At 41.4% G+C, this 16,330-nt stretch overlaps 2 protein-coding genes across 2 annotated transcripts; one reads left to right on the top strand and one right to left on the bottom strand.

The window, feature by feature from the left end:
- The first annotated feature begins 3,948 nt into the window (after positions 1 to 3,948).
- Positions 3,949 to 6,376, top strand: LOC116199212 (amino acid permease 2-like). Its single transcript, XM_031529497.1, has 6 exons — positions 3,949 to 4,231; positions 4,335 to 4,568; positions 4,678 to 4,771; positions 4,912 to 5,126; positions 5,220 to 5,359; positions 5,504 to 6,376. The coding sequence occupies exons 1-6, from the start codon at positions 4,159 to 4,161 to the stop codon at positions 6,170 to 6,172; spliced, it is 1,425 nt and encodes a 474-aa protein (XP_031385357.1). The 5' UTR covers positions 3,949 to 4,158; the 3' UTR covers positions 6,173 to 6,376.
- A 1,656-nt stretch (positions 6,377 to 8,032) lies between these two features.
- Positions 8,033 to 14,426, bottom strand: LOC116199522 (auxilin-related protein 2-like). The gene is made up of 8 exons (XM_031529893.1): positions 13,588 to 14,426; positions 10,753 to 12,451; positions 10,548 to 10,680; positions 10,281 to 10,381; positions 10,106 to 10,171; positions 9,230 to 9,319; positions 8,755 to 8,931; positions 8,033 to 8,546 (listed from the first exon to the last, which is right to left on the bottom strand). The coding sequence occupies exons 1-8, from the start codon at positions 14,181 to 14,183 to the stop codon at positions 8,508 to 8,510; spliced, it is 2,901 nt and encodes a 966-aa protein (XP_031385753.1). The 5' UTR covers positions 14,184 to 14,426; the 3' UTR covers positions 8,033 to 8,507.
- Positions 14,427 to 16,330: the final 1,904 nt, after the last annotated feature.

The raw sequence follows: 16,330 nt of genomic DNA, 5'->3' as shown, positions 1-16,330 counted from the left end.
TAAAGAGGAGAACACAAGTTCGAATCCCGGGAAGCACACTTGTTGGGAGGGAGAATAACCTTTAATACTCAATCTCCCAACTGGATTAGTAAGATCCTATTGGGCTCTGGATACCTGGGTACACGCCGAAAAAAAAAATCAATTGATGATCAGCTCGAGGGAGACCGAATCCTAGTTCGTTCCAAGTGGAGAATCAGTAAATCGTTTTGCATTCACAAAGTAAAACAAATCAAACTCTAGAACCACATGTGCAGTAGAACCCCGCAGACAAGATTTCACTCGGGAAAGGCAGAAAGAGCTGTTGTGATCATGGGAATGTGATCTCTGATGAACCAACCAATAAGGAGAAGAACAAAATGATTGCTGCGGCGACTTGACTTTATCGGTAGGGCCACCCTCCACCTCGGGCACCAGTTGATCTAATATCTCCGGATGTACAGAGAACAGCCTTTCAGATCCCCAATCGTACCATTGTCTGCCCCCTTCCATGTTAGCCATGATTAGAAGATCAACTTTGGGAATGGATCATTTCCTGTACTAAAAGCCTCGTTGACAAGAAAAATTGAACCCAAATGAAAGGCAGAAAGCTCGTTGATGTGCTCTCTAAGAAGTCTACCATTGGAGATGCGAATCGCTTAACTCTGCATGTTTATTTGAGGTCATCCAATTTGGTGAAGCTTGTATTACTCGCACATTGCATTGTATTAATGTCATCTTTTTCTTCAAACAGACACAATTTTTCTTTCTTTTAGTATTACTTTATTAGCTATATTTCTGGAATCGAGTTATTCTAATTTCCTTGTATTTGTATCTTATTCTAGGGAGTTTCTTCAGCCACTTTAGGAAGATAATCATCTGTCAACGTATATATACTCGTATTACAATCCTCATGGGACTGGATGCCGAAATTTACAGCACGGTAGTCTCCCAAACCCTCACCATGGACTCCTTGCCTAACGTGAACAAGGCATTCTCGAGAAGCGTCGGGGAAGGAAGAGAAGGGTCATTGAGGGAGCGTCTTTAGCTGTGAATATTGCAATAAGGTATAGGGCACTCGAAGGATAAAATGCTGGAAACTTCATGAGTATCCACAGACCTCGGGCTCAAACCAAACGGGCCAGAGGTGGAAGCCCAAGGGCCTTGGACAAGGGGGAGCTATCAATCAACACAATGGACCGAGAGAGGGCAATCAATCGGGGGCCATGCCCATTCGGGCAATCAATTGGAGACTTCTTTATAGAAGAAGAAAACTGAATAACCGCATGTTATGAAGTTATTGTCGACTCGCCGTTGACATTTTTCACTGGACCATATAAAATTTCACTAGATCTATAAGCAATTGAGCCAATCTCCAAAACAAAAACTCGAGCTAGTAGTTGTAGAACTCAAATCTCTTAAATCTCATATTTTTCTATTCAAATTTTCCGTGTGGGATTAACTCTCAACATACTTCAACCGTTTCTCATCAGATTTTAGGGTCCAGCCTCCGGCATGAATGACTGCCGGCAAGTCGCACAAGTCATTGAAGGGATCGGATACATTTATTTGGGCTTGGACAAATCTATATGGTGGATTAAAGCATGTCAAACCATCTAGTTTCACAGCCTTTGTCAATATCAGGCACGCAGACAGGTCAGTTGGAGCGCGTCCCAAATAAATTAGAGGTGTCAATGCCAATGGGACTCATGGGGCTAGTTCCAGAAAATCATGCCTCACAACAGCTTTCTGCCTCAAAGCAGCAAATGGGATTTATGGTGCCCGTGTATAAAGGTTTTGAGGTGCCAAAGCTGTCGGCATTAGGTAATAACTAAGAACTGGTCGGGAGCAGAGACAACGTTGTGGGTCCACAGCAGCACATGGTTCCTTCCAAACCTTTGGAGATAGTTACCATGTTGAACAATCAGGGATCAGCACAGTTATCGGTACTGAGTAAGAGAAAGGATTCAACGGAACCTACTGGAGACGTTTCACCTCGATCATCATCATTTCCTGTCAAACGAGCAACCGAGATGGAGCATAGGCCATGGTTCCTACAATAACCTGTGGGAAGTAGAAATGTCATGCCGCCGCAGTCCATGCAGCAGGCTCCAGGAACCAAGCAGTTGCCTGCCCAAACTAAGAAGCTCACACAGATGAAGTTCGTTTCCCCAAAATCCGCATCTCAGCATGCAGCAACCCGAAGAGTCGGACATCTGGGCAATCTTTGGGTAAGGGTGAGTCATTCGAGGTCTGTTAGGTCCAAGATGAGGGAATCACTAGCTGGTGCATTATAGTGGCCTTGGTTTCTCAGGAGCGTAGCAAGCCTCTGACCTCAGTGAAATAAATCTCAGGACGAGGCTTCGTTTTCGCAACGATCGGCTTCGAGGACTCTCAGACCAGTACATCAAATACCACCGCTATCAATGCTATTGATCATCCGTTCGAAGAACCTAAGGAGGCATTGCTCTCCAGTGAAGGTTCTCATGATCAGAAGTTGATTTGGGACCGAATGGCTTCTTGGGAAGCTTCCGGCATTGAAAATGATGGCAGTCCCGAAATGGTCTCGGTCTCCAATATAGGGGATTTTCAGTCAGATAATACCCTGTCCACTGATGATGTTCCTTTCAGCGATCACTTCTTTGTCAAGGATGAGCTTCTGCAGGGGAACGGGCTATCTTGGGTGTTGGAGTCGGATATAGGTGTCGGCGAAAGAGATTGACGGGAAAGACCCTGTACCTGAGCAGGTGGAGAAAAAAGAAGCCAAGGCCTGATCGGGCCTACTTCTTACCTTGCTTTTAATATTCATGTGATGAAATATTGATATTTACTTTAAAAATTCAAGATTATTGAATAATATCTATACATATAATAAAACCTTTTTGTTTATTTCAAATTCATTATGTTATATAAATTATAAAAATTAAAGAAATCAAGAAATCGGATTTTATGATGAGATTTCTTTAAAAAATATTTTTATTAAAAATAATTCCGAAAATAATAAAAATAAAAACCGAGAAAATTTCATTCATAAAATTCATATTACTTCAATTGGAGATCACCATAGTATCCAAAGGATTTTATGATATTTTTGTCTTTTAAAATGGAATATTATAACAGAAAATATTTTCGAAAGATTTTGTTGCTAATTTTATAATAAAAGATAATTTAAAATTTTAAAAACTCAAAAAATTGAAGAAATCGGGAATTGAATTTTATGGTGAGATATTTTTAAAATAATTTTTATTAAAAATAATTCCGAAATTAAAAAATAAAAACCTAGAAATTTCCATTCAGAAAATTCATATCGCCTTCAAGTGTTGATCACCATAATATCCAACACATTTTATGATATTTTTTGTCTTCCTTAAATGGAATGTTATAGTCAAAAATAATTTCGAAAAATTTTTACTAATTTTATAATAAAAGATTATTTAAAATTTTAAAAACTCAAAAAATTAAGAAAATTCCATTAGAAAATGGAACGTTCCGAGGCCATCCGGCTAGACCCACGTTGTATTTTGCTCTATATATATCGATATCAATATATCGATACCTATCAATATAGATATAGATATAGATATTCTCAAAATCAAAAAATATTATAAACATCTACTAGTTTTGGTAATTACTAAGAAGACAAAAGAATCGCCTTGCTTAATTGTATGGTACAATTGGGCTTGTATATGATGGTGATTTTCACTCTAAACTAGTCACTTCCTCATGTTGGATATCATATTAACTAAGATTGGTTTTGAGATTCATCACTTTCAAGTTGATTGGACCTAACCTTAATACCATGTTTGGGAGAATGCCTTCGAAGGAAATTGGAGGAAGAGGGAAGGATTTGGAGGAAGACGCTCTCCCTCCATTCCATTCACCCGTGTGTTCTTTCAACCCCCTCCCTTTTATCTCTTTCACTCTCTCTCTCTCTCTCTCTCTCTCTCTCTCTGTGAATGAGTGAGACATTGTGGTCAACATTTGTTGGACTTTGACAACTTTTGTTGGTTGTCCCATAGGAATTAAGAGGGCAAAAAGAACACAAATTCACCCCAAAATAGAAATAGAAAACCTCTTTAAAAACCTTCATTTGTTCAAAACATTTCCCATTCATGCACATCATCTCCTTGGTTCTCTCTCCCCATCTTGGCTCTGCCATTTTTTTTTTACCCCTGAGCTAAGATGAGTGAGAACATGCTTCCACAGATCGGCAGCTCCAACTCCTTCGATGACGACGGCCGCCTCAAGAGAACCGGTAATTATTAACCCCCTCGCCAGTACCACAGCTTCCTCTTTGTTTCATCCCCTCTCGTCTTCTGGAAGGTTTGCAGCTGACACCACTGCTGTCTTGTTTGCAGGGACTATTTGGACGGCAAGTGCCCACATTATAACGGCGGTCATAGGGTCCGGGGTGCTTTCACTTCCATGGTCTGTTGCTCAGCTCGGCTGGGTCGCAGGCCCAATAGCCTTGCTCCTGTTCTCTGTCATCAGTTACTACACCGCCACCCTTCTGGCAGACTGCTACCGAACGGGTGATCCTGTATCCGGAAAGAGGAACTACACTTACATGAATGCTGTCCATTCTATTCTTGGTAATCACAGCTGTTCTCAGTAACAAATGCGTCAGCAAGCGTCCCGTTTGATGATTATTGCGATGTTCCTACCATAATCAATTTGTTTTGTTTCGGTGTTCCTTTGCAGGTGGAGCAAGGTTCAAGCTCTGTGGTACCATCCAGCACGTGGACCTGTTCGGAACTGGCATTGGATACACCATCGGAGCAGTTCTCAGCATGATGTAGGTTGAACTCCCTTTGTTGTTTTCCTTCTTCAGGATCCAATCATATATGCTTCTTTTTTCCGAATGGGAAGGTGAAAAAGAATAAAGAACAAAAAAAGTACGTTGCCTTATTTGGTTGTGATTTTTTTGATCGGCAGGGCAATCGAGCAATCCTCTTGTTTACGTGACAGCGGAGGGCAGGACCCATGCCCCGTGTCGAGCAACCGATACATGATTGCGTTTGGGGTGATTCAGATTGTGCTGTCTCAGATTCCAAACTTTACTCACATATGGTGGCTCTCGATTGTGGCTTCTATCATGTCCTTCACCTACTCAGGCATCGGCCTCGCCCTTGGAATCACCAAAGTTGCAGGTGAAGAATCGGTTCTTCAGATTAGGTTCTTATCGTGTCTCATAATATAAGACTTGACAATAATCAACAGAAGCTTCGATTTTCGATTGGCAGCTTCCGGGACTTTCAAGGGCACTCTCACGGGGATAAGCGTCGGAACGATCACAGAGGCCCAAAGGATGTGGAGAATCTTCCAAGCTCTTGGAAACATTGCATTTGCTTACTCATTTGCTCTCGTCCTCATTGAAATTCAGGTATGCTAGCTCCTATCTCCTTCACGAATTATTTTCCTGAAATTACAGTTATCCCTGTCGAATTGATGTTTACCACGAACCAAGCACCATATTTAAGAGACATACCGGAAGCGAAATTTACACAGATCACTCTCTCTGTGGCAGGATGTCATAAAATCTCCACCAGCAGAATCTAAGACGATGAAGAAGGCTACGTTACTCAGCTCTGTAGCCACGGCCATTTTCTACATGCTCTGCGGGTGCATGGGCTATGCAGCCTTTGGAGATCTTGCCCCTGGGAATCTCCTTAGCGGCTTCGGCTACTTCAAAGCCTTCTGGATCCTCGACATTGCAAATGCAGCCATCGCCATCCACCTTGTCGGGGCATACCAGGTCTACTGCCAGCCCCTCTTTGCCTTCATTGAGGATTCAACTGCTAATCGCTGGCCTGACAGTGACTTCATCACCAAGGAATTCAATGTCCCAATCCCGGGTGTCAGCTGGAAGCTAAACCGCCTCAGGATGGTGAACAGAACGATCTTTGTGTGCCTCACCACTATAATTTCAATGCTTCTCCCATTCTTTAATGATATAGTTGGGATCCTAGGGGCAATAGGATTCTGGCCTCTCACGGTCTATTTCCCGATCGAGATGTACATTAAACAGAAGGGCATCAAGAAATGGAGCATAAGATGGGTCTGCCTACGAACACTGAGCATTGCATGCCTCGTGGTTACTCTCCTGGCATTAGCCGGTTCGATCGCTGGGGTCGTGTATAACCTTAAGACCTTCCGGCCGTTCAAGACTGACCTATTAAACAAAGTCCAAGTATAGAAAATGGAGTATCTTCGGACTCGGAAATTGGAATTTGGTTCATTGTCTCTGGAAATTGAATGTCCTAACTAGGGTAGTGTCTGGTGTGGTTTGTGGCTGGCCGTGAAACTTTATACTTCGGGCTTAGCTCTCTATTCTTTCTACAGAAGAACTTCTGTAGCCATTTGATTTTTATGTGAATAATATTATTCATTCATATCGACTCTTCTCAGCTATTTCATATCTTCCTTGCTGCTCAATAAACAATTGATGATCAGCCCAAGAGAGACCGAATCCTAGTTCATTCCAAGTCGAGAACCAGTAAATCGTTTTGCATGCACCAAGTAAGACCGATCAAACTCTAGAACCACATGCGCGGTGGAACCCCGCAGACTTTGACAAGATTTCACACGGGAAAGATAGAACTGTCGTGATCATGAGAATATGATCTCTGATGAACCAACCAACGAAGAGATGGAACAAAAAGAATGCTGCGGTGACTTGACTTTACCTGTAGGGCCACACTCCACCTCAGGCACCAGTCGATCTGATATTTCCGAATGTTCAGAGAGCGGCCTTTCGGATCCCCGAATGGACCATTGTCTGCTCCCTTCCATGTAAGGGATGATTAGAAGATCAACTTTTGGAAGAGTTCCTTTCCTGTACTATAAGCCTTGTTGACGAGAAAAATTTGAACCCAAATGAAAGGCAGAGAGCTCGTTGATTGCTTTCTATAAGTCTACAAGAATCTCATTGGAGCTGAGAATCATTAAATCAAGCCAGCCGGCTGACAGGAAAAATCATAACGGATCCCGGGCTTGGCAACACACTAAGGTAACCGACTCATATCTGATCATTCCAAGCTGCCGGAAAATATATCAATAGATGCAGAATTACAATGCATTCATCTGAAGTGAAAGATCTGATCATAGTCTCATCAAATTCATCAGCACCATGATGACTGGATCAACTCTAGATTAAAGAAGCACTATTTCAACATCACTCCGGGGCTCATGGGCCCGCCAGACCAACATCACCATTTCACTGAGTCCCACATGCAGCACGAGCCAGTTCTGCCACAACCTAGCCTGAAACTAAATGGATCATCCGACCGTCTTTCAAAACATCAAAACCATTGTTTTCCCATTACTGCTTGACATACTTTTCGGTTTGATGCAAGAGTAAACTCATCACACGGTTTCTATGTACTTTAAAGCATCACCAAGAAAAGAATCTTCCCTTCTTTACTGGGTTCTTCACAGCACAACTAAGTCGAAGAGGAAATGAATGAACAGGACAGAATCAATAAGAAACTCCGCAGAATCTTAAAACTAGAAATCGTTCCCATTGATATCCTCTGAGGTGACAAATCGAACCAAGAGAACAATATAATACCTTTGAATAGTTTGTATTGCCATCATTTGAAGACACTGAAGATCCAATCAATCGCGTGGGTCAGCACAACCACCAAAGGTGCTTCTACCTCATACATACTTATATATAGCATAGCATTTTATATATAGATGATATATTTTTTTCCCATTAACAGAGACAAGAAAAAGGAAACAATAAGCACCATTCTCACTTCAGAGAACACCATAGTATGAAATCATGGGTAGGACTCCAGCTTTGATCCAACAGTAAGCTTAGATCCATATTCGATTTTCGGGCCTTTAGTTTGTTGATCTCCTTTCTTATTCAAGTTGCCATCTCATTTAAGAGTTCATAATATAATCAATCATTTTTTTATCTTCAGTAAACAATGACTCGAGTTCATCACAAGACAGCACTTAGAAGAGAAGATGTGAGGGAAAAAACTACAACAGGGAAAGAAAAGGAAGGAACGAGAATAGAATCTTTCCGCACACGGAGAATGCCATCTCTCATCTCAATACTATAGCATTTTTATATAACAACTTAATTCAAAAATACAAGTGACTGTACTCAGGAAAAAAAATCAAGCTATATCACAAACTGAGTGGGGGGAAGAACAACAATATGGAAAGAAAAGAAAAACTTCAAAAGAATAAAAATTCAGTTCTTGAGCTGGATCACTGCTATTGTATGCTAATCTACACAAAATCCACCTTCTCAACCGCTAATTTAACCCAAATACTTCACCTCCCCCTGATAGCCTCAATTCTACAAGAAGCAATGGCATCTCGGAACTCATATCAAGAGAACAACACACCCCACGTCCTATATCATCTCTGAACTTCAACTCAATATATAGGCTGAAGAGAAATAAATTTCTTCTGGAACGTTTGGCTCTTATCTTGATACAAGAGTTACCACCAGAAAAATGATGCTTCCATCGAGTGCAGCAACTTGTGAGTGGAAGAATGGTCGCAATAACTCAAAATAATTCCTCTGAATTTAACTTGTTCCAAGCTTCCTGCAGTAGATTCAACCAATCTTTGTTTAACAAAGAAAAATGAAAACCACTTTTCTTAAGGCAAACAACAAAACCACATGAAGAACCAAGAACTGCAAAAACAAAATAAGTAGATCTCACAATCCAAAAGGTTTCAACTCCTCAGAGATATAATTCAGTACCAAGAAAATCAACTCCAATTTCAAATATCATCTGAGCCATTACATACCTTGAGCAGGTCAAAGACCTTTTCAGCGACGTATTTCTGCTGGAGGTTGGCACCCTTCTGCTGAACCTTATCAGGGTGAATACACAAAGTGGCTTTTCTGTATACTTTTTTCACGGCAGCTGCAGTAATCAAATCAGTCAAGGAAACAGGCTGCCACCCACATTCAGGCCAGAGCACCTGATTGCCACATATAAGTTTAAATCAGTCTAAATGAACGAAAATAGAGTTTCTCGCAATTGTATAGTATCAGCACGCAATTAGCTCTTCTCAAGCAATAAATTAACTGCTGCAAATGAAAAGGCAATCAGCAGGAGCAGACAATTAAAATGTTACGGGCCAAAAATTACCTCTCTAATAAGCTCTTAAATAATGGGCCACATTGGTTAATTAAAGAATCAAAAGAAGGTAATACAAGCATGCATTCATTAATTTCAGAAACCCAAAAGGGAGCATGCAAAAGCTATAATGAACATACATATTGCAAAGTTGAAAGCAGAGCGCGCAAGTTCCCCTCTTTTCCAGCAGCCCACCTCTTGATCTCAACATCCAATGACTCGGCAATCCTCTGAAGAAAGAGCAAGTCTTATCATATTATAACTTGCAGACGCTAAGAAAGATTTATGTGACGTATTGCAGGGGAGCCATATTCATGTTGTAAGTAATAGGGCCTTTTTTCCCCCCTCTTCCAGAGCATGTAATCAGTTACTCTTCACTGGTGAACCCATAAAATACCCTCTTCCAAAGTAATAACAGTAGATAAAACAATATATATTGACAATTTCCTCATTTATTGTGGCACCCCCAGTTCAGGTTTGTGTTCTCTAATTGCTCCTTCTCAAGTCATGGTGCAACAATTCACACCCCTTCCCTTTTCCCATTGACTTCACTATCTACTAACTTAAATTTCAAATGCCTTTCATATTAAAGAGAGTGGAGAAGGAAAAAAAAAAATTCAAACGCCTTTGCAGTGTGACACCTCTAATCATTAAACCACTCACTAAATTCTACCGGATATTCTAAGAAACACCAATGTTCAGTTAAATATGGGCCAAGATATTCCTCTCCTAAAATCACACTTGTGAACCCCAAATGATGATATAATGTTACATTCAACCTAGGACTCCCACCAGCAACATCACGCTGAACAACTTTTGTGATATTGATGACATCGAGTTCAAAAGCTAGAAAACCAAGACCTTCTATTGTTGGCTCTCCATACATGAGTGGCAGAGAATGCGGACAATAAAAATAACACCATCCAACATTATACTCAATATCAGATAACTTCAAAGAAGGAACATGCACATATGTAGTAAACCAATATAATAATCAGGAAAAGGGAGCTTCTCACATGTCTCTCAGCTTGTTCTCTCTGAGCTTGAAGGTCGCGCTGATTCTTTTCTGCCAGTGCTTTTGCCTGAGTGGGACAGAGTGAAAAAGGTGAACATATTTAACGACTACAACCATCCATCACTTTCCACAAAATTTTTAAAGATTAATGAGCAATCACATTAACTAACGCTTACCGCTCTCTCCTGAGTCCTTTGATGGCGCTCTAATCTTGCTCTGCATCTTTCTTCACTTTCCCCTTCAACTTCCTGGAACTCTCCAGATATTGGAACGCCACCTTGAACAAGAAGAGGGTCAGTTTTAGCAAGAAAGTAAGATTAAGCATCAGTATTAAAGCAGTGGTGGTAAGACATACATATATATATATATATATATATATATATATATAGATATTTGTGGGGGGGGGGGGGGGGGGGGAGACCACAGAATCTCCATGGTAATACCTCCAAAAATTGATGAAAGATCGTCAACAATATTAGCAGGCGAGGACGCTTTTCTCATGTTTGGAGTTGAATCTGAGGTCCGTGCAACTTCAGGCCCTTTTTTACTAGGGAACTGTGTATCAACCATAGGATCCTAAACACAGAAGCATTATCATTAGCAACAAAGTGGATGCAACAACTGAAGTTTTGTGCCAGAGATGCTCACTGAATAATTGGCCCTGGGCCGTGGTGCACTGCTTGCTCTACCCATGCTGAAGAACGATTCAAGATCATTATCATTGCTTTGCTGTTTTGCCCTTGCACTTGAAGCAGCTCTGTCTCGAGCCTCTGCTGCCGCTCGTTCTCGTGCTTCTGCTGCAGCTCTTTCAACAGCAGCTCGTTCTGCTCTCCTCCTTGCTTCAGCAGCACGTTCCCGTGCTTCCTTCTCCCTTGCTTCCGCAGTTGCCTTTTCAGCTTTTTCTGCTCTAGCCCTTGCTTCAGTAGCCCTTTCCTGTGCTTCCCTCGCTCTTACTTCTGCAGCTGCCCTTTCAGCTCTTTCCCTTGCTTCGGCTGCTGCCCTTTCACGGGCTTCGGCCTGGGCCCGGAGAACTGCAGCTCTTTCTGCACGTTCTCGAGCTTCAGCATTTGCTTTCCCCACAGCAGCCCTTTCAGCTTTTACCCGAGCTTCAGCAGCTGCTCTTTCGCGCGCTTCCCTGTTAGCCCTTTCAACAACTTGTCTGGCCCTTGCCCTCTCTCTTTCCTTCTCAAGCCTCCGCTGTTCTTTTTCCATCTCTTCCCTTTCCCTCTCTTTCTCAATTCTCCTCCTTTCCCTCTCTTGCTCTTCCCTTTCCCTCTGTAGCCTTTCCTGCTCTAACCTCTCCTGCTTTTCCCCGAGAGCTCTCTCCTCAGCTTCTAGCCAATTCTCATCCTTTTCCAGTTGCACTGATTCTCTACTTCTAGCAGCCTTAGTACTCTCTCTCTCCCGCAATTCCTTTGCATGCCTAAATTTAGCCTCAGCTCTATCCATAGCCTCCTTCATAGCTGCAGCAGATGCGGCAGCATCTGAGTTCAAGTCCAGTTCCTCACTGGAAGCCCAGTTAACATGACCATCAATGTTACTTCCATTACTCCTTCCCATTGCAAAATCTTCTAACTCCTCTATGGTAGCTGTTCTAGCTTGGGGAATTGAGTTGGCCCCCCCATAATGCTGGGAGGAATTTGCAAAGTGAGGGATCTCATTGCCCTTCTTAAAACTGGTAGAATCGAAAGAACTGCTCCCAAACTTTGGTGCCCGAGCTGGTCGTGGAGGAGGAGGCCTGGAAGGTGGTGGCATTCTAGTTGGTTGGGTAAAAAGAGGAATCTCAGATACTGTCAGCCAAACCTCATCAGAGGATTCAATGTTCTCTTCATACCCAGGAGACATATCTGCTGGAATATTTGCCTCATTTGAACTGTGCTTCTCATGTGAATGAACAGAAGTAGAAAAACTACCAGTAGCCGAAGACGCGTCGAAAAAGGTGGGATGAGATTCAAGATCATCATAGGCGGGGACAGTGTTCTGTGAAACTTTATCAGATTGTTCTCTGCCATTATAATGTTGACTCCCACTGTTGCTGTGCTCTGTCCTCAAATGGTTTCTATCATTCCCATTGATACTGTTCTCAGGTGAAAATGGAGGTACAGGTTTTCCTAAACCATCAAAGGGGTCCAAGTCATCAATTACTACTCCGCTAGGGACAGAACGAGCGCCATCTTTTGTGCTTCCAGATTTACCGAACATATTAAATTCCTCCAATGGTTCAGGGGATACTCCAGAAAATGAGACAGCAGGGGAGGATGCAGACTCTGAAGCCACAAAGGGATCTTCCATTGTTTTAGCTGAGGTAGCCATGGGTTCTGAAGACCAAGTGGGCTTGAGATTTGGCCTGCCAAAATGCGACATCAATACTATGAATATGTCTGCTCCTTTTTTTTATCGAAGTAAGAGATTAATATTAGTCAACATATCCAGTTTCGTGAGAAAAAGAAATACATGAGCCACCGAAACGTCAATCATCCTTGTGACATGGTGGCGCATAAAACTGCCTATGCTTCTGCAGAATTCTTCAAATGTCCAGATAGATATGGACTGAGTTTATTTATTTCTTAAATCAGACATCATATTTCAAGAAAAGACTTAAAGAAAAAGTCCCACCTGTCTAAACAGAATCAAATCGATCCCGACAATCCGATGACATGTGACGCGGAGGATTTTCGGACCGAATAGTCTTCAATAAGGCCAAGCCAAAATAAGCATATACTGGAAGGATTCTTGTTTAGTGGAAAGGAAGATGAAATATCTCGATCGATGAAAAGAAAATTAGGTATATTTCAGTTTTAATTAGGTTAGTATATTTATGACTTGAAATTAGGTTAGGATAGATATTATGAGATAAATAATTATAATTATGAGATAGGAAATTATCTTTAGGATTTTATCTTTCTAGTTAACTTTGAGATGTAAGATTTTATTTTCTATCCTTAGGATTATATTGTTTGATTAAGTTTAAGAGTTTTCTCTTCTATCATGGCATGCATTAGTAGGGCTTAGACGTGTTCTATTTCCTTCGAGTTTAAATTCAGATTTAGGCTAGAGAAACTGTGATGCACATTGCATCAACATGTAACCTCTTCTTAAATAAGTATCATATCATATACCAGTGAAACCAAATCCAGGGCAAAAGTCCCTCAATTCCGCAACCATGATTATGTCGGGAATTACAATTAATCAATCCAACATAGTAAACTCATGCGACGTTTTCGATTGGCATCTATGCAGTCAAACATCGAAGAAACCATAATAAGCATTTAAAAGCAAGCATATCGTTTAGCATATAATGGCAAGAGATGCACCGAGCTCAAACTTTTAACTCCCTATTAAGCTCAAGTAAAACTAATTGCGACTTGCATTGTCACTGAAAATGGAAGTTGTGCCATTACTGGGCCTGCGAGATGGACCAAAGGTCGAGGTTGATCGAAAATGCTGATCGAAATTCAAGAGCACGGAGCTGCAGATGAGTACCTTTCAGTAGGACTAGTCCCTCCGAACCCAGGAATCAAGTCATCGGAAGCAGGCATCGCCGGATCATCCTCCTTACTCCTTGATTGACTCTCGCTGTTTCCGAACCCTCCCAACAGATCATCGAATCCACTGGTAGCAGTACTTCTTCCTGCAGGAGGAGAAGTGCTCGAAGTCTGCTCGAACAAGTTACCGTATTTCACACCGGAAGAAGACGACCTCTTTATCCCGGGCACGCCCTCGAAGATGTCATCGTCGTCATCGTAAACAGGCTTATCGTAGACCGGCATGCTGGAATCCGGCTTGGAGCTCGAGTTGAACATCGATTCGAAATCGTAGGAGGAATCGACTCTGGCGCTCTCCGATTTCCCCGCACGCCTCGCTGAGCCGCCGAATATGTCCCCGAGATCGTCGAGAGTGTGGGAATTATTGGTGGGTTTAGAGTTGAAGATCGAATCAGGGAAGGAGGTGGAGGAGTGAGATCCGAGATCGAAGTTAACGGCAGTGGAGGCGGATCGACTGGAGGAGGCCATTGGGGCGGACTTGCCCTGGGGTTTGAAGCCGAATTCGGAGGACAAGAGGCCTTCGAAGTCGTTCATGGTGGCTGAGGGGGGCAATTTCTCGGTCAATTCAGGGGTTAAATGGGGTGTAGAGATGGACGGTTCGATCTGAGGAAGAAAGGAAGACGTGAATCAATGGCGAAAGAGATCTGACAGAGAAGGAAAGGCGCAGAGGGGAGAGAGAGAGAGAGAGGAGAGAGAGACAGGGGAACTTCCTTCCTTCCCGTCGTGCTCCTCTTCCTGCTGCTTCTCCTTCTCCTTCTCCTTCTCCTTTCGGGAGAGGTGAAGGGGGCATGGAATGAAAATTTAACGAAGCAGCCAGAAAATTGACCATGGTGCCCCTGCTCAGCTTCCCGGCCTTTTTCCATTATCCTTTTTCTTTTTCCCATTGGTCCTAATTTTGTTTTTTTGCACTTTCTAATAATTGTAATTATAATTATTGCTAGGAGTCGAGGAAATTTTTCATTTTCACTCTATTGTTTTGATCCTTTTCGTGTAAAATAAAAAATAAAAAAATGAAGTGCCAAATATAATTTTTTACTCGGGCATACTGTTTCGATAAGATCACGAAATGTCATAAATTTATTATCTAAAACTGATCCTCAAATAGCACTCTATTTAGCCATTTGCTGAGATAATTTTTGTTGAGTTTCTTATCCTTATGTTGCGTTCAACTTACTAAGAATTTAATGTATCGCGGAGCCGTATTTCTTGAATATTATTAACTGTAAATTTTTTTCCCTTTTCTTGTAAGGAATGCAAAACAACTAAGTAAAAAGAATAACTCATGACCATATTGGTCGCATCGCCACGTACAAGCTAAGCTATGCAGAATTGACCCCGAATGCATCTAAATGCACAAGTTTTTGGATTAGAAACTCGAAAGAAGTCAGGGATGATAATATCGGCTGTTCCTATAGCAGGACGATCAAAATACTATCAGGTTCATTCACAACTATTCCTAGCATGTTGGGCAAAGAAGTCTGGAACAATAATAGCACTCAAGTAGGGGCGGAGCCAGAAATAATATTCAGGGGGCAAATTAAAAGTTTTGGGGCAAAAGTCAAATAATAAAATAATTTAAGGGGGCATTGAATTTTTTTAGGGCAAAAGTTGAAATTTTTACAATTTTATATGTGAAATCTTCAACGAATGGAAAATTCAGGGGGGACAATTGCCCCCCCTAAAGCCTTAATGGCTCCGCCCCTGCACTCAAGCATGGCTCATTACTTTTTCTTAGAGATATGACTCACTTCACACTTAATTGAACATTTTTTTTGATTTTTTTTCCAAGAAGTATGTCGACCTATGTCCTATGTCAATCCTCCAAAGGCAAAATCAATCGTATCGACACTTGGGAGAGTCACCCAAGTTTAAAACTAACCATCCACCATTCGCCAAGGAGGTTAATTTGGACATTATATCCACAGTATTAAGGTTGGAATTAACCGATCAATTAGGAATGGTTGAAATGTGGCAATCAAAGAAAGATATGGTTTAATCTACCGGAAAAATAAAATAAAAAAAGATATGGTTAAGGACAATTTGCACTATTTATTTTCCCAAATAGTATACATTTAGTCGATGATGATGATGATGATATGGTGAGGGCTAAATACACACTTCATATAGGTAGGGCCACCTTTTTTATGGTAAATGGACAAAGTTACCTTTAAAAAATAGGCCCTACAATATTGGATTTTATAAAGAAATAAAGGGCAACTTTTTCCTTTGAGGTTTTTACGTAAAATGGCCCATGGTTTACCCGTTTTATCAAATCTATCATATTCTTTTTTTGTCAAATCTATCCCATGGTTTACTTTTTGCATCGAATCTATCCCGACGTTATCTTTTCCGTCGACATTTAACGGACGTGCTGACATGGCACGTTTGAAAATCAACAACGCCCACGTGGAGCGTTAGTGGGGCCACACTTGCCACTCTGGACATTTTTCTCGGGATAGATTTGAAAAAAATATAAAACCATGGGATATTATTGAAGTTAGTTGAAAACCATGTGATATATATTGAAGTTAGTTGAAAACCATGGGATATGTTTGAAGTTACATGAAAACTACGGGATAGGTTTATGAATTATCAAAAACAAAAAGCAACCGTTAAAGCAAGTGAAACAAAAAATCCATAAGCAAAGTGCAACAGCAAATAAATAAGAAAAGTGGAACACC

Source organism: Punica granatum, chromosome 3 (assembly GCF_007655135.1).
Source record: "Punica granatum isolate Tunisia-2019 chromosome 3, ASM765513v2, whole genome shotgun sequence".
Lineage (NCBI taxonomy): Eukaryota > Viridiplantae > Streptophyta > Magnoliopsida > Myrtales > Lythraceae > Punica > Punica granatum.
This window is presented reverse-complemented; position numbering and strand designations above follow the sequence as displayed.